Genomic DNA, 20,672 nt, shown 5'->3' with positions numbered 1-20,672 from the left:
TCGATAAAATAATAAGATAATAATTTTTTTGAAAATCCTATGTAAAATTATGGTCCCATCAATATCATAAATTAATAATCAAATAAACTAATATATATATACATATATATATCTAAGAAAATCTAGTGAAATATGATTCTATTGTTGTTTGCCTATTATTGAATTTGCATTCTTGTTGGAGCTCAACTCTAATCTTTTTAATTGTTGTCTTCTTAAATCGCATCCAAAAATTATAGAGAGTACTAGATGTGATAATTGCTTCTTTAGTAACTGGTTCTAAATGTACCGCAATATCTTCTTCGACTTCATCATTACCCTTCGACTTCATCATTAATAATAACAATTTTTTCTAAACTCTAAACTTCTAACATTTATTATTTTTACCTAGATAATTTAGTAAACAATTGGCATTCATCTTGTTACAATAGTTAATATTATAAATTAAAAAATAAGAATATCTTCATAAATTAATAAAATATTAATTTATCGATAAATTAAAACTTTTATAAATTAATAAATTTTTTTGGTCTCGACTTTATTATTTATAGAGATTTTACTGTATGTGTGCTACTACCTTTCTTTATCCGTCCGCTATGAGCCTACGACTAGTTCAAACCTTAATCGTTTTTAAATAAGTGTCCTTTCAGAAGAATGATATATTGTACATTACGTCATCTTTGTCCAAAGCCGACTACAATACATAGAACTAGAAGTTTACCAAAAAAAAAAAAGATAGATGGACACTAAGTTAGGCATGTGATAAACACATCCAACCCCCAAAATTACACCGCCCCCGTTCTCTCACCAACCTCCTCTTTCAATATTTTGATTTTTCCCTTGTTCGCAAACAAGTTAACGTGGTACTGATTTCCTCCTCTACTTTTGTTTCTTTGTAGTATGTGTTTTAATAACCGAGTCTATAAAAAAACCCCTCACTTTCAAGATTCTTGTCAGCAAAACAAATCTTTTTTTGTCTTTGAGAAATAGATAAAAAGATATTCTCACACTAATAATGGCCACCGCAACAGGCACCGCTGCTGCTACTTTCAGACCATCCGTTTCAGCTTCTTCCGAATCGACCCATCATCTGAAATCGCCCTCCAAACTCCCTCTATTTACCCCTCTGCCATCCTCTCGCTCACGCTCCTCTTCTTCGTTCTCCGTCTCCTGTACCATCGCCAAGGACCCATCTATTCTCATGACGGAGGCCGCTGGATCTGATTCTCGCCTGTGGCAACGACCCGATTCGTTCGGTCGGTTCGGCAAGTTCGGCGGCAAGTACGTCCCTGAAACTCTAATGCACGCCCTCTCTGAACTCGAAACCGCTTTCTATGCTCTCGCCACCGACCAAGATTTTCAGGTAAATTAGGCCGGTTCTATTTTTCATCTTGTCTCCTCTATATTGACTCAATTCGAAAGTTTGGAAGTCTTTTCTGGTTAATTCGTTTGTTAGGCAATGTCTGAGATTGATGTTTGATGCAACTATAGAAAGAATTGGCAGAGATCTTGAAAGACTACGTTGGTCGGGAGAGTCCGCTTTACTTTGCTGAGAGGCTTACTGAGCATTACCGCAGAGAAAACGGTGAAGGACCTCTCATATACCTCAAAAGGGAAGACTTGAACCACACCGGTGCTCACAAGATCAACAACGCTGTGGCTCAGGCTCTTCTCGCCAAACGTTTAGGAAAGAAACGGATTATCGCTGAGACAGGGGCTGGTCAGCATGGTGTAGCCACAGCTACCGTGTGTGCACGTTTTGGTTTGCAGTGCATTATCTACATGGGTGCTCAAGATATGGAGAGACAAGCTCTTAATGTGTTCAGGATGCGTCTTCTAGGTGCTGAGGTGATGTGAATTCTATGCATAAATCTTGTGTAAAGTCGCAATGCTTTTGAATTGTTGTTATCTAATGATGGTGCTTGTAGGTTAGACGAGTCCACTCTGGAACAGCGACTTTAAAGGATGCAACTTCCGAAGCTATAAGGGATTGGGTGACAAATGTGGAGACTACACATTACATATTGGGATCTGTTGCGGGTCCTCATCCTTATCCTATGATGGTCAGAGACTTTCATGCTGTGATTGGTAAAGAAACAAGGAGACAAGCAATGGAGAAATGGGGTGGGAAGCCTGATGTTCTGGTTGCTTGTGTTGGTGGGGGTTCGAATGCTATGGGACTCTTCCATGAATTTGTCGATGACACAGAGATTCGAATGATCGGTGTGGAAGCCGCTGGATTTGGATTGGACAGCGGCAAACACGCTGCCACATTGACAAAAGGAGATGTCGGTGTACTCCACGGAGCTATGAGTTACTTGCTGCAAGATGATGATGGTCAAATCATTGAACCACACTCCATCAGTGCCGGGTACGAGATTTCTCTCTGTTCAAATCTTGTTTTAAGCCATGATTATGTCTGTCACCTTTATCTAAGGAGTAAAAGTTATGTAATCAGATTGGACTACCCTGGAGTCGGACCCGAGCATAGTTTCCTTAAAGACATGGGACGGGCTGAATACTATAGCGTTACAGATGAAGAAGCCTTAGAAGGTACTTAACCGGCACATCATTTGTCTTACTTTATATGTTTCTTTCACATCTCATGAGAACTTGCATTCGTGTATTCTTAATCTCCCCATGTAGCGTTCAAGAGAGTGTCTCGGTTGGAGGGAATAATCCCAGCATTGGAGACATCGCACGCATTGGCCCATCTCGAGAAGCTTTGTCCGACGCTACCTGATGGAGCCAGAGTGGTCTTAAACTTCAGTGGGAGAGGCGACAAGGATGTTCAGACTGCCATCAAGTATCTCGAAGTTTAAACAACAAAAGATTTCTTTCAGTTTCACACAGTGATATTTCTTTGATAGTTTGATGTAGTTTGTTAGTTCTTTGTTCTGGTCTGGAATCCAGAAGTTTGGATCAGAAGGTTAAGAAGAGAACAAATTTTATCAATGTATCCTATAAATAAGAATGTTCTTTGGAACGATTGATGTTATTAGAAGAACTTCAAACTGTTTTGTTCTTTAACTTAGCTGGTGTTTTTAGTTTTACAATCATATAAACAACTTCGATCAAAACACTGAACAAGAATCTAGAACATGAAGAAGAAGTAATGATGGTAAAGAATACGACACGATGGATCAATGCAATGATCCTCGCAGAAATGGTAACCAAAGCAGAGACAGATAACAATAACAAGGTTAGAAACTTGTAAACATGAATACGCTAGTTACTACATAATGGTGTCCATTATATTCCAGACTTGTGTATTGGTCTAAAATATTCATTTGCACCTTCACTCACACCAAAATATCTGATAAAATGGGTTTGATTGAAACAAGTGAGAACTGAGAAGGGTGCTAACTTGTTTCTATAAAACTATTTGGGTCAAATGCGAAACAAGTCAAAGCAGAGGGGGCTAGTGTTGCAATTTATTAGGTTGGGGGAGGAGTTTCAAATCTGTACGATGAAGATAATAAAAAAAATCACACGGGAGGTGCTTCGTCCTCGAAGCTTATAGAAGTAGCCATTAGCCAAGCAGCTCTTGTTTGATTCCCAGTTGACTCTTTATCCGAAGAAGATGGTCTCCACTAGCAAGATCAAATCCGTTGATTTCTACAGGTTTGTTTCTGTTTCACCATTTTTGTATTCGCTTCCCAGATTTCTCCAGCTTAGCTTCCTCCTGTTTTGTAGACTTCGAATTTTCTCGATCTACGGCAGCGGCATAATTAAATTGATACTTTATTGTGAATATTTCCTGGGGAGCATCTGCATTTTGTGGATTTCGTTGCTGATTAGTGATAGGGTTTAGTCGTGGACACTCGATCCTGAAGTTGTAGGTTTTGTATATGCATTGTCAAATTTTTCATTTGATCTCTTTCTGAAATTGGACTGTTAACAAGTGTTTATATTATCTGGGGTTTAAGATGTTTTCTTAGTCACTTCGATTTCGGTTTTGTTGAATTTTGGGGGAAATGTTTCAAAGTTGGATTAGAAACTGAGATTTGTGAATCTGGGCGATAATTGTATAGTTTATATATTCTTTTGAATTTCCCTGTTTGCAGGAAAATCCCGAGGGATTTGACAGAGGCGACTCTGTCTGGTGCTGGACTGTCCATTGTAGCAGCACTCTCTATGCTATTTTTATTTGGAATGGTAAGTTTCAAGCTCACTGGACTTGCTGACGACTATGACATACAATGGCGATTGTTCTGGTGTTATGTTAGCGACTAACGTCAGTTTGTATCTTTAGGAAGGAAATATGAATGCTGTTTTGACTTTGCAAATTCGTTTTGCAGGAATTGAATAATTATTTGGCTGTCAGCACTTCAACATCGGTTATTGTTGACAGGAGCTCGGATGGAGACTTCTTGCGCTTAGATTTTAACATAAGGTACATTATACTCAGTTTTGTTTATCAGCACAAATTTCTTATAGTGTCAATGTTTTGACAGGTTAAAGAGTGTATAAGTGTTACCCTAGTGTATGCTAGCACGTTATTTTATTTTGCACACCCCGTTATTTGTTGAGTGCATAGTATAACTTATCTCTTCAGAAATGCCACATGTGTGGCCCAGTCAAAGTTATGCAAAATTCAGCATCTATCTGATTGCTAACCAGATACAGATTCTATTTTATGGCAGCTTTCCCTCACTATCATGTGAATTTGCATCTCTGGATGTCAGCGACGTATTAGGAACTGTAAGTTTGGTTTCATCATTAATTCATTTTAATCTCTGTCTTTTTTCTTTTGCTCTTGAGAAATCTTTATTTCTAAAAGTATTTAATTATCTGCTATGTGCGTCCAAAAAGTTTGGACCTTACAATATATTCTTGAAGGAATCCGAAATTGTCAAATTTTTAAAATAGTGTTATTCTTTTTGAACATTTATCCATTTGGTCGCTTGAAATTTTTGGTTGTTCCCTCTCCTGATTTTGCTAACTTTGGTTTTCAGAACAGGCTAAATGTAACAAAGACAATTCGGAAGTTTTCTATTGATTCAAATATGAGACCCACTGGTTCTGAGTTTCACGCTGGGGAAGTTTTATCGCTCATTAATCATGGAGATGAAACTGGTGAAGAAGTAGCTGAAGATTCGGTATCACTTACTGGGCGCAACTTTGACACAGTTACACATCAGTAAGGATTTTAAGACTGTATTGTGCATTTCATACATAGATACAAAAATACTACGAATCTATTCCTAGTACGTACTTGTTTATTGTTCTGGTGACAACATATGAAGCATACATTTTGCAGATTTCCAATCTTGGTTGTTAATTTCTTTGCACCCTGGTGCTATTGGTGTAATCTCCTGGTAATTCCCTTATCTGCTGTCTACGTCTCCTATATTCTAGATGTCACAGCATAGTTTTCAGCCAGAACCATATTTTGCTGCCTTTTGGCAAGGGTTATATTAGTGTTCCTACTAGAAGAAATTTTAATACATGTATGGTGCCTAAGACGCGCTAACAGTGCAATTTACGGTAACCTAGTCAATCTTTCCTGAGAATTCTCTTTGGCTGAACTCTGAAGTCGTAATAATTTCCTCATGGAAAGACTAGACTTGTATAAGGATCAACTTGATGTTGAATATCTAACTTATAAAGTAGATTAGTATCTGGTGGCACTTTATCTACTGTAAATAGGTATTTTTGCTGATATTTATGCGAAGCCTATAACTTGTCTCCATTTTCAGAAACCATCATGGGAGAAGGCAGCAAAACAAATAAAAGAGAGGTATGCCATTATACTCTCTTTCCATAAAGAGTCTGTAAAAGTATTTTTCCTCGTAACTTTCTTGTTTTTGGTAGATATGATCCAGAAATGGACGGACGTGTTCTCGTGGCAAAAGTTGACTGCACCCAAGAAGCTGATCTCTGTCGGAGGTATATCCTTTCATATTTTATCTGCCTTTCCATCTTAAGCTATGAAAACTTAACTATACAGTGCAAAAAGTACTATCCATAGCTTCTTAAGTATGCATAATATAACTAAGAATAGACTCCTTTCCACCGAATACATCATTTGAATATGTGCAAAAAAAAGTGTTTAGGAGGGTGGGCTAGTATATTAGCCAGTAATGCATTGGTGACAATGTGGAATATCTGAGATGTCTCTAAGACTCTAACTCATTTCTCTTTAACTAAGGTCTAAGACGCATTTTTAATTTATTACTAGAGGAAGGAATAGTCAGTTACTTCATTTTTTGTATTGGCTTCGTATAGATACTTTTTGTTTAAGTTAAAATATTACATGCACCTCTTCAACAGAAAGTTATGGTCAGAACCAAAGAAAGGCATACCATACATAGGTTCGGGGATCTCCTTAGGACTTCATTAGCTATAGCATAATGCATTCTCTGGAAACGTATACCAGCTTTAAGGTATGCTCATAATTTTCTCTGCAAATAATATCCAGGAATCACATACAAGGGTATCCATCTATTCGCATTTTCCGCAAAGGCAGTGATTTGAAGTAAGAGAACTGGACTGCGAGTTCACTTGTTCATATAATGCATGACCATCAATTGCTCGATTCTCCTAAATTAATTCTCTCCATTTTTCTTTCATCTGCTTAATAGGGATGACAATGCACACCACGATCATGAATCCTACTATGGAGATCGTGATACGGAAAGCTTAGTGAAGGTAGTTTCTTTTCAACTTCTTTTCCGTGTCCCTTAGAAAAGTAAGACAAGAGTCGCTGTTCGCGCTTCATTTGTAGCTTGTTTCTAAATATTTTACCTTCTCCTATAGATGATGGTGAGTCTGGTTGAACCAATCCATCTAGAGCCCCATCATCTAGCACTGGAGGACAAATCAGACAATTCATCGAGAACTCTAAAAAAGGCACCTTCTACTGGAGGATGTAGAATTGAAGGATACATGCGCGTAAAGAAAGTAAGCATTTAATTGGGAGAATACTATTTGTTTGTCTGTCTGCCTTTTAGATCACTCAAACACTTTAACAGTTACTACCCTATGGTTTTTGCAGGTTCCAGGCAACTTGATGGTTTCAGCTCGTTCGGGATCTCATTCCTTTGATACTTCTCAGATGAATATGTCCCATGTTGTTAACCATCTATCATTTGGGCGGAGGATTTTGCCTCAGAAATTTTCTGAGCTAAAGCGCTTATCACCTTATCTAGGCCGAAACCATGACCGTTTGGACGGACGTCCCTTCATAAACCAACGTGATCTCGGCCCTAATGTTACTGTAAGTTTGTAAAAACTCAATAACTACTATTTAAATCGTCTAATCATGCTTTAAGGTGTTGTTCTCCATGGACAGATCGAGCATTATCTTCAAATAGTAAAGACAGAGGTAGTGAAAAGCAATGGACAGGTTATGATTGAAGAGTATGAGTACACAGCACATAGCAGTGTTGCTCAAAGTTACTATTTACCAGTCGCCAAGTTTCACTTCGAGCTCTCACCGATGCAGGTAGGCATCATTATCCCCTTTTGCTGCCTTATATGTGTTACACAGTTTCGGATTGGTACGGTGGGTCGAAGTTACACTCTGCTCATCTTTTTCTTTGTTTGTTTGCAGGTTCTTATAACAGAAAACTCCAAGTCCTTCTCCCATTTCATCACCAACGTATGCGCCATTATCGGTGGTGTCTTCACGGTTAGTAAAGAAGTTAGAAGCCTATTCTTCATGTTACAGTTCATTAATGTATTATCATATGACTGTGTTTTTGCTTTTGTTTAGGTGGCCGGAATCTTGGATTCTATTCTTCACCACACCATGACACTGATGAAAAAGATTGAACTTGGTAAAAACTTTTGAAGCCCTCCTCAGGGTTTTATTCCGTTTTCCCCTCTGTAACGAGTCAGAAATTTTTGTTATATTTACACAGCCAGACGCGACCAAAATAATCTAGTTATATATTCGAAAACTGTTACAAATATTGAGTATTAATATCTATATATCTCTCCGACTCTCTCAAGTCTTTGTAGTAGATTCTCTCGTAAATTTCTCGTGGTTCATGACTCATGAGCATGGAATGTCTTTTTCCTCAACAAGGTTTCATCACCGAAACTGGAGAGTTTAACCGATGGTTGAGTAAATAGTGAATTTGAAATTACACTACACTGATCTCCAAAACCAGAAAAAATATTCAATCTTCAAAAGTCAAAAGGCCCAAAACCATTGAAAGTTTTGTTAACAGTAGCTCAAAATGATCAGCCAGTAGTTCAAGTGTATTCTCAGGCATTGCAAACTCTGGCATCAAAACACCTAAGTGAATTACTACCAAATAACAGAAGAAGTAACAAAACAAATGGCATAATATGAAAAACTGGTCACTTTAAAGATAAAATAACAAGAACATAAGTTTCTCCAAAAAAAGGTTTCATTCAAACTTGAGTAACATCGGACAATTGAGTACATAATGATGTTGAGATTTGCAAAAACACTAATTTCCGAATCCAAAAACAAAAACAGATTTGTAGACATAATAGTATTTGATCAAGCAGTGACCTCCTTCTTGAGTTTTGCAAGCTCTTTCCTGACAACACCAGCTTTCTGCAAACAACCAACAACAACACATTAACATTTCAGTTTAAACATAAACGCACACAATCATAGACTCTTCAAAGTTAACGACACTGACCTTGATCTTAGCCAGCATGATCTTGAACCTATCAAAATCGTTGAGGTTAGCCCTACGTTTCTGCACGATAAGCTTCCTACCCCATGAGCTGTTCTCCCATTTGTTCTTCACATCTGCAAGATCTTCCTGATTAGACGGGAACACTTGAAAAAATCCAACATCATTACATTACATTTAACACAGCACTCACCAGCCTTTTCCATTGCCTCGATCAAAGCCTTCTTCTTAGGCACACGGTTGATGTCAATCACAATATCGGTAAGAGATAACCTCTTAAAGTTCATCTGGATCCTCTCCATATCAGGGGCATCCACTAAAGCCTGAATAACAAGAACATAATCAGGACTCCATAAGTATACATCTAAACAAATAGCGCCTAGGTGAAACTACAAGTCACATGTCATCCTCAAAACTACAAAACCAACGCAACATAGAAATTTCGTAATATGTTAACCAATGAGACTGTAAACCACCAAAGTTGCAGCTAGAGTCAATTTAAATTATTATTCCTTAAATCCAAAAATTAACAGAGACCAACGAAGAAACTATACGGTTCCTAGCATTGAAACTAATAAAGATATAGTTATGAAAGTAATGGAACTAAGGCTAACTCTGTTCTGGTCAACAACGTCGACGATAACGACGAGCTTTCCATGATCTTCTCCGTAGTTAACAAGAGCCACTCTCCCGATCTCAACGTACCTCTTGAAAACCTGAAACAATGGACCATCAAAACGTTACAACTCACAATCCTGGTCGATGTTAAATTGAACAACCGCCGCTTGGATATAAGATCAGGAAGAAATGTATATCTCACCATTTTCGCCGCCGGTAGATTAGAATGTCGAAGCTGCTCAGTGTGAGAAAGTGTGTAGCTGAGAGGAAATTAGGGTTTCGCTGAAGAGACTCTTATATACTACCATTTATTTTAGCGCTTTGTATCTCATGGCCCAACGTTGTAAGAACCTTAGATTTAACCTTACCTTGAAGGCCCATAAAAGAGAAAGCCCATGAAGTCACCAACACGGTGTCGTTTGAACAATCAACAATTCTGTCTTCTTTAGCCGTATTGTGTAAATCACTAGTCGACTTTTGATTATTGAAGAAAAGAACATGTTATTTTTCGTTGTTAACAACTAACAAGTAACAACAAAACGAAAAAGAAAAAAATCCAATATCTAATTGTTGGAAATTGGCAACGACATTGCATTACCATTACTAGAATACTAGTAAGTGCATCGTCCTGTGAAAGATGAAAATGAAAATTTTGGTGGAAAACAATGAAAGAAAGAAGAAACTCAATCCAAATCCAAGTCCAAGTCCAAGTCCAAGTCAAGTGTGTGTGTGTGTGTGCCCCTAAAAAAAAATGTCGTGAAAGAAGAAGATAAATAAGATGGATCGGGAGAACTCCGTTATTTGTGGCGAACAACAACTAATATTACTAATAATGAGACCAGCTCAGCTCGTCGTCTTGTCATCAACAAAAATGATAGAATAGAAGAAAGAAACTTCAGTAATACGAACAAAAACATTATTACCAAAGTTCGTTTTCTGTCTTTTGGACTTCCCCAATCCACTAACCTTCAAGGCTGGTGTTGGGGCGCCCCTTAAATTCTCAAATCTTTTTTAAAAATTTCGTCAATTTGATCGTTTTGATCGTTGATCGATCTTTTTTTTTGAGGTTTAAGGGGATCCCGATCCTGTCCTTTGTTTTTTTTTTTTTTTTTTTTTTTTTTTTTTTTTTTTTTTNTTTGTTAAATTTTGCCCGGGAAAAGTCGAGAGATGTGGGGAGGCGTAGGAGAGCCAGCAGATTCCTACTACCAGGTTCGTCCTGAGTGCATCGATGTCCCCAAGACCCGATTCAAAATCAAGGTTTACGTCTCTTCTTCTTCTTCTTCTTCTTTCGGATCCCCCATTCTTTCTCCTCCGAATTTTACTTCTTTTAAAGATTCTCATTCATTAGGTCGTGTCTCTCTATTTGGTAATTACGAATGCTGCAATATTTGATTTCCGATTCGATCATTATATCTGTGTAAATCCCAATTGCATTTTTTTCGAATTCTATTTGGTTCTTCGTGTTCTGTGGTACATGATTCCTTAAGAATCGATTCCATCACCGGCTTTAGATGGTTTGATCTCTCCTCAAATTCCAAGTTCTTGCCAATTGTTTTTATGTCCTTTATATATATATATATCTGTTGCCATGCCATTGTAAGAAAATATCAAATGAGGTTAGAAACAAAAAGAAAAAAAAAAGTAGATCTGAGAGCCTAAACAGCTCCTGAGATCAAATTGCTGTACATGGAACAGTATGGGAAGATCCGTAAGACGTGTGTTTCTTATCAATTATGCGCTTTAATTGGCACTATTTTGGAACTCAGATTCCATAAGTATCTCTAGATGAACCCTAACATTGACAGACTGATAAGAAGATCCCACATCGGTAGAGATAGGGGAGAGAATGGTAATATATAATTGCTTTTGTTGCTGACAACACCGGTCATGTTTTGTGCAGCCTGGTAAAACTCTTAGTGTAAGAAAATGGCAGGCTGCGTTTCTCCAAGAAGGCTCTCTCGATATTGGCAAGACTCTTAGACGAATCAGAAGAGGGGTATGTTTGTTTCTGGAATAGTCTTTTGCCAGGACTGATTTATCGTTTTGTTTCTTCTCAAGAATTCATTTACAATCCATCTGTAGGGGATCCATCCATCCATTAGAGGTGAAGTATGGGAATTCCTACTTGGCTGTTATAATTCGTTGAGCACATTCGAAGAAAGAGAGCAGACCCGACAACGCAGAAGGTAGATTCTTGTCCTTATTTCGTCTGTGTATATATATATATATATATATATATATATATCACATCTTGGCATACTTACATGGTTATAATTTCTATTCATACATAAACCATTTTTCTTGTTTTTGTGAATCATATCGCTACTTACTTCTCTTCCTTCAGATTGCAGTATGCTTCTTGGAAGGAGGAGTGTAAGCAAATGTTTCCTGTCATTGGAAGTGGAAGATTTATTACTGCTCCTGTAATTACTGAAAATGGTCAACCCAACTATGATCCTCTTGTACTTCAGGAAATAAATTTAGGTGAAGAAATTTTCCCTTTCATGGAATTATTTTAATATGAAACTCTGCATAAGCTTGTAATAGGCATTTGAAGTATTCATGTTGTTCTCACAGGTACAAACTCAAATGGTTCAGATTTCTTTAAAGAGCTCACCAGTCGTGGACCTCTTGATAAGAAAATTATTCAATGGCTACTAACACTTCACCAGATAGGTTAGTGACTGATCATGGCTTCCTCTATCACCGGCTTGAATATACTGAATATCTATCTGCTGGTTTGGTTACTCAGTTGCTTAATTGAGTCCTTTATATTCTTCAGGTCTTGATGTGAACCGTACAGACAGGACCTTGGTGTTTTATGAGAAAAAGGAGAATTTGTCAAAGCTCTGGGATATTCTGTCTGTTTACGCCTGGATAGACAATGACGTTGGGTATTGTCAAGGTACAACCAAATGTATATATATTATTGTATCATTTGTTTGAAAGCCAGTCTTACTTGAGAAATTCTGATAGATGTAATGTTGCTCTGATCAGGAATGAGTGATCTTTGTTCCCCAATGATTATTCTTCTTGAAGACGAAGCTGATGCTTTTTGGTGTTTTGAGAGGCTTATGCGTCGATTGGTACTACTTACCTTACACATATATTCACTGTATTTCTGGTTTTGGTATCAAACTGTTTACATCAGATTGTATTAAACATTTTTTGTCTTTTTTCGAATTGAAAAGCGAGGAAATTTCCGTAGTACTGGGAGATCTGTTGGAGTTGAAGCTCAACTTACTCATTTGTCTTCAATTACTCAGGTTGTTGACCCCAAACTTCACCAACATCTAGGTACTACTACTGCTACTACTACTATTTATTTGCGTATATACATACATTCAGCTGTTAATCAAGCTCTGGTCTTAAAATGCAGATAAACTTGGCGGAGGTGACTATCTTTTTGCAATTCGGATGCTAATGGTTCAATTCCGAAGAGAATTCTCATTTTGCGACTCTTTGTACCTTTGGGAGGTAAGGATTCCTGAGTCTCAACTCTATCTTATGTGTATAATGTCTTCTTCTTCCTTGGATTTATCTCAAATGCCAAACCTTATTCCCATAGATGATGTGGGCTCTCGAGTACGACCCCGATCTTTTTGATGTATATGAAGCGCATCAATGCGGGAGTGAGAGAGCCGAAGGGTTAAAAGGTAAAACGAAGTCAATTAAGCAATGTGGAAAGTATGAGAGACAAAATATGAGAAATGGAGGAAAAACTGCAGAAGGTCCTTTGCCTATATCTGTATTCCTAGTGGCCAGTGTCTTGAAAGACAAGAGTTATAAGCTAATGACAGAAGCTCGTGGACTCGACGATGTCGTTAAGGTTAAACATATATCTTCACTTTACATTTTGGTGAATCATTCCTCATCCTATTTCCTTAATGTTTGTAGATACTTAACGACATGACTGGGAACTTGGATGCCAAGAAAACATGTTCTGGAGCCATAAAAATTCACAAGAAATATCTAAGAAAGGTTATTTCTATAGTTTATTTCATATGTCTGGGCTTCTGTATCTCTCCGACAAGTAGGAAGGCTAGCCTGAAAGTCTGTCTTCTGTTGTGCTCTCTCTTATTGCAGGCTAAGAAATAGCATTGGCGAACATTCATGATTCTGAGGGTATAGACCTGGAAGATCATGTGAAGCTTTTTCGTTTATTTGATACAAAAAGATATGGCGGGAAATCGACTGTCAGATTTTGACGATCTTCTTGTATGTAAGCTGGAAGAATCTTGGAGCTTTGATTTACTCTTTAACACACACACACATACAAAAAAAAAAAAAAAAACATAATTTGTAAGCTGTTCATAAAAGTAAATGTTGCATCCCTCAAATGTATACAAATTTCTTTGTTTTTTTTTTGTATTTTTACCAAAAGGGGGAAAGAAAACGAAAGAGACTGTTCCTATGTATACAATGCTCATTTCTTGTTATATGCAACGACGAAATATCTGAAATTTGGTGCAGAGTGTTGCAGGTTGTTTCTGTCTCGTGTGTATCTTATGATCCAAAACAAGAAGCAGAGGTAATTGATGATCAAATAATTTGCGATGTTTATGCTATTCCTTTTGTAAAATCAAATCTTCTAATAAAGGCCATCTGCATTAGGTCCCTTTGGATCATGGATACAAGTTTCTTGGATCAACCAAAACTGTGAATAGAGATACATATATAAACATTCTCTTCAAGTTCCTTGATCATGGCATGGCTAAACAGAGAAAAAAATCAACTTACATAATTACACTAAAGCAATCTACACACAGCTTAAAAACCGATCACTGATGGCAAGAAATGTTGTGATCACGAGGAGTATCGAAGGCAAGAATCGGATACCGGATAATCTCATCGCGGAACCCTTTTTAGGGAAATACTTAGGAAGCTCACATTCTTCACCATTGAAGAAAACTTTCTTAGGGAACCCATCTCCTCCAGGGATATTCAAACTCCCCAAATTCTTCTTTTTAAACGAGATAACCGACTGCATTTTCCCGGGAACTTGCAGGTCTCTAGCAGGATTGGTCCCGTTCGTTAGACCAATCAAGTAGTTCATACCAGGAAGTCCTTGAAAGAAAATGGTCTGGTTCTTAGGTGGAACTCTTGACCCATTAAAGGAGTAAACATTCTCATACCCTAAACCAGCTTTCCCTAAATCCACAGCACCAAACCAATCCTCCACTGCATTCTTCCCCCAGTTAAACACTGTTATTCGACCTGACCATCCATTACCGTAATCCGAGTTAAGATGCCAGTTTAAGCTGATTCCACAGTTGTCAGGACAAGGAAGTTTCTTTGGAACAGCCATGTGTTTCTGTTTTGCCCATACTTTTGCCTTTAGTGTCCGGTTATCAAACGGTACCAAGAGCGTGTCGGGAGGTAGGAGAAGCGGTCGGGCATTGGCGTTGCAAGTGTCGGTATCGATATCTTTGCAGCCGCAAGCGCAGGTGTTACAAGGAATAGCTGAGTCGTTGTAGAAGGCTGAGAAAGAGACACAGCAACGTGCAGCTTTTGGTTTAGGCTTTGTTATGTTGCATACGACTTGCCAGCTGGCGATAGCGTAGGTGGTTGCTTGGAGACCACTCGGATCAGGGAACGGGGTCGCGTCCACCCGTACAGGTGGACCACATTTGTACTGCGGGTTCACTATACCATCAATCTTCCAGTTTTGAGGAGGAAAGAATGCTGTTCTGTTCTGATCAGGTGGCACTTTGTACACCTAAACCAAACATCAAAACCGGTTTATATCATCTTAACGCCTAAAATTTGTGTCACTAAACACTATAAATGGTTCGTTTCAGGGCAAAACCTGTAATTGGAAAATGGCTTTAGATTTAGAAGGATCCATGTGAACGGGCAAAAGAGTGCCGTTCTTGCAACAGAAAGGTAACTTCCCGGTGTCCTTATCTTCTTTACGGTCAGCTGGTAAATCTTTGAGAATTGGTTTCTTCTGGCAATTAGCAACCTGAGAGAAATCAAGATCCCCGTAAAACTGTCCTGCCTTGCTGTTTAAGCATTCGCCCGGACTCTTCTCAGCCGCATAGGCTCCACGCAATGAGTAGATGAATTCGCCTCGCATCCACTCCCATGTTAAGTTCCAATGGTCTAACCGTCCTAGCGGACTATTGTTTTCAATAGTCACCTGTCCAAAAAACAAATCAACTTCGGTTCTTTTATGTATATAACAATAGTATTTATATCGATACAAGTGATGGATCCGGCTACTCACCTGCGCCATGTAGTTGCTTTTATAGGCTTGAAGAACGTCATAGATTATGTTCAGGTCACCGTGTCGTCTAGGCATGAACTTGGTTTTCACCTTTTCTTTAGATTTAAACTTTGGGTTCCTCTTGCAGCAAACTTGCATTGTACCACCTGTTGATGAAAACATATCGAAAGAATCGAAAACAGGTCATTACACAAAAACTAAGTCATGAACTAGGTCACGTTGGTTCGTTACCTTTAGAAGTAGCAGCAGGGCATTGCCATCCATCGTTTATGAGCTTGATCGTTTTAGGCATTGGCGTAGCCGTACCTCTACCGCCAAAAACCGTTCCGGTTATCTCGATATCGGTGGAGATTTGAGTGTCATCACCAGCTGTCAGGATCGAGGTCTTGAGATCCGTATTCGGAGACCCGATAAACGTCGTCCCATTGCTTGCATCGACAGGGAAGTCACCGTCAGATGAGACAGCTCCGGTCGCTGAAACGATGATCTCTCTATGGTGAAACCCTACGAACATTTGCCAACCTTTGACCTCTTCGATACCGGTGTTGACGATCATGGCCGTTGATTTAAACGACCAGGCTTGAGCCGTGACGTTTGTTGTGCGAGGATATAACTTTTCGCGGTTGCCGGTAGTGTAAGACATGTAAACTCCGTTGCAACGGAGAAGGCCTGGCGGTGGAGTGTCATCTTTCTTTGGATCATCGTAGTCTTGAGCAAATGATAACGTCGGAAACTGAAGGTTGATTAGAGGTATTAGAAGGAGAAGGAGGTTTAGATGGATGTAACAACGTATCTTCTTCATATCTACCGTGTTTCCCAAGTTTTTTCTTAGGACGGCAAGAAAGAGAAAACAGAGAAGAAGAAAGGAGAAAGAAGAGACATGTTCAAAAAAGCTTAAGCGAATAAAGGGAAGCAGAGCATAACGGTTTCTCTTCCTCTAGTTTTTCCCTCTTTCTCCGGAGAAACAGAGATTATACACAAAATTTAATAACGTAAATGAGCAAAATGTTCAAAAATTAATAACGTAAAATTTGTTCCTTAATTTTGTCACATTTTAAATTTCTATTTTACAGAAAAAAAAAGACATAGCCAGTGAAATTAATTACATGAACAAACTGTTTTTTTTTTCCAAAAGATTGATTGTAGTAAGATATTGGTGATTGTGAAACGAAAATTACTGTATTTATCAGTTTGGCAAACCGCATTTTCCGTTAAATTCAAAAGTACACAACTTCGTTACCAAACTAGATAAATTAAAAATCCCGTAGAGAAGGTAGCCATGATCTGAGACGAGAACTTTTGTGACACCTTGTGAGCGCAGAAACTGGCAAACTTTGTTTTAAGGGAGATCTCGGAATCTAGGTACATTGTTGGTTGAGGACAAACCAGCTTACATATAGAAAATAAGTTACTCAATTCAATGGTGGCATCGAATATGCTAACAGCTACATAAGTCAAGTAATTCCCATCGTGATATATAAGATATTAATTTTCTCATGTACTGTATACGGATCTCAAACTAGTAAAATCAGAACAAGGTATATTACCAAACACCAGTAAGTTGCAGTGAGTCCCAAAGGCTTTTTTAAAAAACTCATGTTTTTGACAAACTATTTTACCCGACAAACACAACTAAGAAACCGATATCTCTTCCATGCCGCTAATTTCTTCAGTGAGCTGGTGTTGTACTTTGGGCTCCAAGTCGATAAACTGGTTCGACTTGCTTGCTAGATGTGAGATACTAACTCTTCCTTGACGTTTGATGTAATCTGCCACCGCATTCATCTCCTCCATTGATATGTAAATGTATTTCCCTCTATCATCCATGACTCCAGAGAGCCGCCCTGAATAAAAAGAGAAGGGGTTCAGGTTTGCAAGAGTTCTCTCATTACGTTTTCACATCAGTGCCTCATCTGTCTATTCATATTGCTTCGGTCTTATTATAAACATAGCAAATTACAAACCAATGCTCTCCAAAGAAGCGATCCTGTTGATACATTCCTAAAAAAACAAACAGTCGAAATTAGACTTGAGAACCATGCACAAGGTATACATTCATCTTCCACATAGAATACGTAGCCACATGATACCTGAGTTCGTAAATGAAATTCTGCGGCAAGATCTTCAAGTGGAACACATTTCTGTTTCTGCAATCACATCACACAGAAGGTAAGGCTCAACATGTCAGCACACTGATATTGGATGAGACAAAAATTGCATCTATACCTCACTGTTATTTTGTGTCTATTCACAGAATGACAATCGAGTGACAGATGGGAAAGTGTTTGGTAAAGGATTAATTACTAAAGATACCTTTATGTATTCAACAAATTCTGAAAGCAAATCTTGATTTTCACCCTGCGTTTCCTCTGTTGTACCTTCAGCATCAACTGAGAATTCCCCTTTCCATTTGTCAAACTCCAAAGCAGCTGCCTCTTCTTCCTTGGCTTGTCGCGCTTTTTCTTCTTCTTCCTAGACAACAATGTCACAATTAGCCAACCACACAGCATTTCAAAAGCAGGAACCTTAAACAGATATGAGATAAATTAACTGACTCACCAACTTCCGCTCCTCTGCCTCGCGCTCTTCGTCCTTCTTCCTCCGCATTTCTGCATACCGATCTTGTTTTGTATTTTTTGACTCGCGTGTAGCTTCTTCAGCCTATAGCCGACGATAAGAACAGAACTTGATCAGGAACCAAAAAGAAATGAACTATTATGAGGTTAGAACCAATACTCTATCTTTAAGTTAAAATGTAAAACTACCACAGTTGGGATTGCAAACTGATATTCCTAGACATTTCTCATCCTTTATCCCGCCAACATTTCTAATAGAATAATTTAAAGAATTAATGGCGACATAGAAATTGAGTCACCTGTCTTTGTGCTTCACGCTCTTGTCGCTTCTTCTCTTTCTTCTTTGATGCTCTGGCTTGAGATCCACCGGCTTCATCTTCATCTTCATCTTCACCTTCACTCCCACTGATGTTTTCTGTTTCACATATAAACCCAAATAAATTATTCCAAGTCCAGTAGTTTTCATTTCTTTCCAAGACCCTTCTAATCTTCTAATCCTTAAATAAATGGTTTCCACTCCTCACTAGCTATAGTAAACTCTTACCAAATTTACATAAAGATTACCTCCAGCTAAAAAAGTAGCAGAAACTTCATATTAATCAAAAACTCAAATCATCAAAAATTATCCAAATTTGGAACCTTATCATCCAGTTGATGAACACACACACACGGTTTGGAAGAGAGAAACAAAAAGCAGTAAAAAAAAACCAACCTTGAACATTAGATGTAGAGGAGCTAGCACCAGAAGCTGCAGGTCTCCGACGCATCCTACGTCCACCAGTAGTACGTGCCACGTTTTCACGCGGCTGAGCCTTCAATTTCACGAGAGAGAGAGATTACCACCATATATAATTTCATAGACTCAAAAAAAATTCCAAACCACTTGAAATTGATTAAAACAAGATTTTACCTGTGGCGGTTCTGCAACTTGGTCCCGTGATCTAGCATCTATACGACGTTTCCAAAAGAACAAAGGAATCACCGCCCCTATGAGAATCATGGAGACTATCAGAGCGAACATCTCCTCCATCTGTTACCCCTGCGATCCAAAAATAACCGAAGAAACACTTTGAGGAAACTGTTGAGAAAATGGAACCTGAATAACAAAAAATTGAAAGAGGATCGATTCTGATTATATCAGTCCACAATCTAACCTAACTGCGTTTTCCGAATACTGTAGATATTGCCTTCTCTATTCGGTAGTTTAACCTAAATCGTCGTGCTCGATGATTGCAGAGAGCTCCGCTTCGCTTGGACTCGAATCGATAGAGAAGGACACAGCGGTTAATTTGTAATTTCCTCGAATTAGTTGGAGTCTCTCGTCAACCCGGTTTAATTACAAAAGTCAACTTAATTCGTATGTTTTTGTCAAAAACTACTCTTACAATTTCAAGTTTTACAAACAAAATTTTGACCTAGAAAAAATAATGGAAAGTTATACTACGATTATGTAACCAAAGCAGTTTATGAACCAGATTATCTTGGCAGAGGTTACATACAAAATCATCAATCTAATTCTTCAATCATTAATCTCAAACGACAACGTTTTGGAAAAATTAGCAATATGGCGGTGGTAAAGTAGTAAGCCCAGCCCATTAAAAGTCGGTCCATATATTACAGCATTGTCAGTTTTGTTGTTTGGTTAGATTATCGTCAGTAGAAAATAGATTTTGTTTTCTTATAAGAAAAAAAAAAGAAAATAGGAAAGTAAAAAGGAAAGAAAGGAGTCAAAGATGGTTTGACTAAGGAACTAATTTAATCTGGAGCGTTAAAAATAAGATGGATGAAATCCTGACCGTCATAAAAAACAATAGACTTCTTCATCTATAAATAATGCTTTCACTCTTTTCAGAAAGTTCTAAAACAACAAAAGTCGCTTTTTTTTTTTGTTTTGGGTATGTCTCTCTAGCTACTTCTTCTTCTTCTTCTTCTATTTTCCTTTTTTTTTGTTTTTGTTCTTCGGTGTGGTGTGTGATACTATTCTTCAATCTCCCTGATTTCGTTTTCAAACCGATCATCTTCGCTATATTCTTATTCTAGGGTTCGGTGGTCTCTCTCTCTCTCTCAAATCTCAATTGCATTGCTTCGATATTTGCTCTGTTATTCTTCTTCTTAACGCTTCTCTGATATATATTGTTGTATTTTTTTGTCTTTTGCTGATGAGTTTTGGAATCGAAATTTTGATCTGATCATCGCTTCTACCCTTCTGAATTCTCCCCTAGGGTTTCGTCTCTCTCTCATCTGTTTTTTTTTTTTTTTAATTAATTGTACTGTGCATGCCTTCCAATTTAATCACTTCTTCGCCTCTGTTATTTTTGTTTTGGTTCCCCTAATAAGTAAACTAAACTAAGTAAGTTTCTTATTCGTCTTATTGCATTGCAGGTGTTTTGATATCGAATTTATGATGATCCGATCATCATCATCATCGCTCCTCCTACGGTTTGATTTCTGAATCTTATTTTTTTCTGAAACTTTTGTCACTCGTTTTATCTACTTTGCTCATATGAATTCTCACTTTGTTTTGTTTGATTTTTAGGTTTATGGAGGATATTAAAACGCTCTGATCGGTGATTTACTTTGATTGGTCGTTTGTCAAGCGTTCCGTCTTCTCTTTTTTTTTTTGTTGTTGTT

General features: G+C 38.0%; 6 protein-coding genes and 2 long non-coding RNA genes across 11 annotated transcripts in view; 5 read left to right on the top strand and 3 right to left on the bottom strand.

Annotated features, from left to right (window-relative positions):
* LOC104717526 (tryptophan synthase beta chain 2, chloroplastic) lies at window positions 696–3,013 on the top strand. 2 transcript variants are annotated; one of them, XM_010435107.1, is made up of 6 exons: window positions 696–860; window positions 1,029–1,360; window positions 1,489–1,845; window positions 1,926–2,368; window positions 2,456–2,550; window positions 2,644–3,013. In XM_010435107.1, the coding sequence occupies exons 2-6, from the start codon at window positions 1,199–1,201 to the stop codon at window positions 2,817–2,819; spliced, it is 1,233 nt and encodes a 410-aa protein (XP_010433409.1). In that variant the 5' UTR covers window positions 696–860; window positions 1,029–1,198; the 3' UTR covers window positions 2,820–3,013. The 2 variants fall into 2 exon arrangements, with proteins under 2 accessions (XP_010433409.1, XP_010433408.1); XM_010435106.2 differs by lacking the exon at window positions 696–860 and having other exon boundaries at window positions 881–1,360.
* Window positions 3,473–7,955, top strand: LOC104717525 (protein disulfide-isomerase 5-4). The gene is made up of 15 exons (XM_010435105.2): window positions 3,473–3,621; window positions 4,065–4,155; window positions 4,299–4,393; window positions 4,644–4,701; window positions 4,956–5,140; window positions 5,261–5,318; window positions 5,700–5,740; window positions 5,815–5,889; window positions 6,422–6,478; window positions 6,585–6,651; window positions 6,760–6,903; window positions 6,998–7,219; window positions 7,295–7,447; window positions 7,556–7,633; window positions 7,718–7,955. The coding sequence occupies exons 1-15, from the start codon at window positions 3,581–3,583 to the stop codon at window positions 7,793–7,795; spliced, it is 1,443 nt and encodes a 480-aa protein (XP_010433407.1). The 5' UTR covers window positions 3,473–3,580; the 3' UTR covers window positions 7,796–7,955.
* LOC104717524 (60S ribosomal protein L14-2-like) lies at window positions 8,339–9,541 on the bottom strand. Its single transcript, XM_010435104.2, has 5 exons — window positions 9,439–9,541; window positions 9,233–9,334; window positions 8,812–8,941; window positions 8,622–8,734; window positions 8,339–8,533 (listed from the first exon to the last, which is right to left on the bottom strand). The coding sequence occupies exons 1-5, from the start codon at window positions 9,439–9,441 to the stop codon at window positions 8,477–8,479; spliced, it is 405 nt and encodes a 134-aa protein (XP_010433406.1). The 5' UTR covers window positions 9,442–9,541; the 3' UTR covers window positions 8,339–8,476.
* LOC104717523 (TBC1 domain family member 15-like) lies at window positions 10,061–13,699 on the top strand. The gene is made up of 12 exons (XM_010435103.2): window positions 10,061–10,493; window positions 11,137–11,232; window positions 11,319–11,422; window positions 11,581–11,720; window positions 11,814–11,912; window positions 12,019–12,141; window positions 12,234–12,322; window positions 12,428–12,533; window positions 12,616–12,713; window positions 12,805–13,065; window positions 13,134–13,217; window positions 13,323–13,699. The coding sequence occupies exons 1-12, from the start codon at window positions 10,404–10,406 to the stop codon at window positions 13,332–13,334; spliced, it is 1,302 nt and encodes a 433-aa protein (XP_010433405.1). The 5' UTR covers window positions 10,061–10,403; the 3' UTR covers window positions 13,335–13,699.
* On the bottom strand, window positions 13,940–16,353 carry LOC104717522 (COBRA-like protein 11). The gene is made up of 4 exons (XM_010435102.1): window positions 15,697–16,353; window positions 15,466–15,611; window positions 15,046–15,378; window positions 13,940–14,955 (listed from the first exon to the last, which is right to left on the bottom strand). The coding sequence occupies exons 1-4, from the start codon at window positions 16,265–16,267 to the stop codon at window positions 13,996–13,998; spliced, it is 2,010 nt and encodes a 669-aa protein (XP_010433404.1). The 5' UTR covers window positions 16,268–16,353; the 3' UTR covers window positions 13,940–13,995.
* On the bottom strand, window positions 16,937–19,375 carry LOC104717521 (DDRGK domain-containing protein 1). Of its 2 annotated transcripts, none has more exons than XM_010435099.2 (9): window positions 19,196–19,375; window positions 18,952–19,080; window positions 18,754–18,853; window positions 18,341–18,456; window positions 18,025–18,126; window positions 17,779–17,937; window positions 17,556–17,612; window positions 17,430–17,466; window positions 16,937–17,309 (listed from the first exon to the last, which is right to left on the bottom strand). In XM_010435099.2, exons 2-9 carry the CDS (start codon window positions 19,069–19,071, stop codon window positions 17,098–17,100), a joined length of 903 nt encoding a protein of 300 aa, XP_010433401.1. In that variant the 5' UTR covers window positions 19,072–19,080; window positions 19,196–19,375; the 3' UTR covers window positions 16,937–17,097. The 2 variants fall into 2 exon arrangements, with proteins under 2 accessions (XP_010433401.1, XP_010433402.1); XM_010435100.2 differs by having other exon boundaries at window positions 18,952–19,108; window positions 19,196–19,373.
* Window positions 19,931–20,672, top strand: part of LOC104717519 — a 9,585-nt gene continuing 8,843 nt past the window's right edge. For both annotated transcript variants that reach the window (XR_002033626.1, XR_002033622.1), the window contains exon 1: window positions 19,931–20,082. This is a non-coding gene — a long non-coding RNA (uncharacterized LOC104717519). The remainder of the gene's footprint in view (window positions 20,083–20,672) is intronic.
* Window positions 20,097–20,672, top strand: LOC109126917. Its single transcript, XR_002033636.1, has 3 exons — window positions 20,097–20,264; window positions 20,424–20,480; window positions 20,578–20,672. It is a non-coding gene; the product is annotated as an uncharacterized LOC109126917 (long non-coding RNA).

This window comes from Camelina sativa, chromosome 10 (genome assembly GCF_000633955.1).
Source record: "Camelina sativa cultivar DH55 chromosome 10, Cs, whole genome shotgun sequence".
NCBI classification, from domain to species: domain Eukaryota; kingdom Viridiplantae; phylum Streptophyta; class Magnoliopsida; order Brassicales; family Brassicaceae; genus Camelina; species Camelina sativa.
The sequence above is the reverse complement of the archived record's forward strand: the minus strand, read 5'-3'. Positions and strand labels throughout refer to the sequence as shown.

What these genes read in the sequence shown, in the direction of transcription:
- LOC104717525 (XM_010435105.2), top strand. Translation starts at nt 3,581, where the DNA reads ATGGTCTCCACTAGCAAGATCAAATCCGTTGATTTCTACAG. An exon ending in GCAAAACAAATAAAAGAGAG is followed by an intron (nt 5,741 to 5,814) that starts GTATGCCATTAT and finishes TGTTTTTGGTAG; the next exon opens with ATATGATCCAGAAATGGACG. An exon ending in GAAGCTGATCTCTGTCGGAG is followed by an intron (nt 5,890 to 6,421) that starts GTATATCCTTTC and finishes AATAATATCCAG; the next exon opens with GAATCACATACAAGGGTATC.
- LOC104717523 (XM_010435103.2), top strand. Translation starts at nt 10,404, where the DNA reads ATGTGGGGAGGCGTAGGAGAGCCAGCAGATTCCTACTACCAGGTTCGT. An exon ending in AGACCCGATTCAAAATCAAG is followed by an intron (nt 10,494 to 11,136) that starts GTTTACGTCTCT and finishes TGTTTTGTGCAG; the next exon opens with CCTGGTAAAACTCTTAGTGT. An exon ending in AGAGGCTTATGCGTCGATTG is followed by an intron (nt 12,323 to 12,427) that starts GTACTACTTACC and finishes CGAATTGAAAAG; the next exon opens with CGAGGAAATTTCCGTAGTAC.
- LOC104717524 (XM_010435104.2), bottom strand. An exon ending in ACGTTGTTGACCAGAACAGA is followed by an intron (nt 8,942 to 9,232) that starts GTTAGCCTTAGT and finishes CTTGTTATTCAG; the next exon opens with GCTTTAGTGGATGCCCCTGA. An exon ending in CGAGGCAATGGAAAAGGCTG is followed by an intron (nt 8,735 to 8,811) that starts GTGAGTGCTGTG and finishes AAGATCTTGCAG; the next exon opens with ATGTGAAGAACAAATGGGAG.
- LOC104717526 (XM_010435106.2), top strand. Translation starts at nt 1,013, where the DNA reads ATGGCCACCGCAACAGGCACCGCTGCTGCTACTTTCAGACCATCCGTT. An exon ending in CCACCGACCAAGATTTTCAG is followed by an intron (nt 1,361 to 1,488) that starts GTAAATTAGGCC and finishes ATGCAACTATAG; the next exon opens with AAAGAATTGGCAGAGATCTT. An exon ending in AGATGAAGAAGCCTTAGAAG is followed by an intron (nt 2,551 to 2,643) that starts GTACTTAACCGG and finishes CTCCCCATGTAG; the next exon opens with CGTTCAAGAGAGTGTCTCGG.
- LOC104717522 (XM_010435102.1), bottom strand. Translation starts at nt 16,267, where the DNA reads ATGAAGAAGATACGTTGTTACATCCATCTAAACCTCCTTCTCCTTCTA. An exon ending in CCCTGCTGCTACTTCTAAAG is followed by an intron (nt 15,612 to 15,696) that starts GTAACGAACCAA and finishes TTTCATCAACAG; the next exon opens with GTGGTACAATGCAAGTTTGC. An exon ending in AAAGCAACTACATGGCGCAG is followed by an intron (nt 15,379 to 15,465) that starts GTGAGTAGCCGG and finishes TTTTTTGGACAG; the next exon opens with GTGACTATTGAAAACAATAG.
- LOC104717521 (XM_010435099.2), bottom strand. Translation starts at nt 19,071, where the DNA reads ATGGAGGAGATGTTCGCTCTGATAGTCTCCATGATTCTCATAGGGGCG. An exon ending in AAGTTGCAGAACCGCCACAG is followed by an intron (nt 18,854 to 18,951) that starts GTAAAATCTTGT and finishes GTGAAATTGAAG; the next exon opens with GCTCAGCCGCGTGAAAACGT. An exon ending in CGCTTCTTTGGAGAGCATTG is followed by an intron (nt 17,310 to 17,429) that starts GTTTGTAATTTG and finishes CTTTTTATTCAG; the next exon opens with GGCGGCTCTCTGGAGTCATG.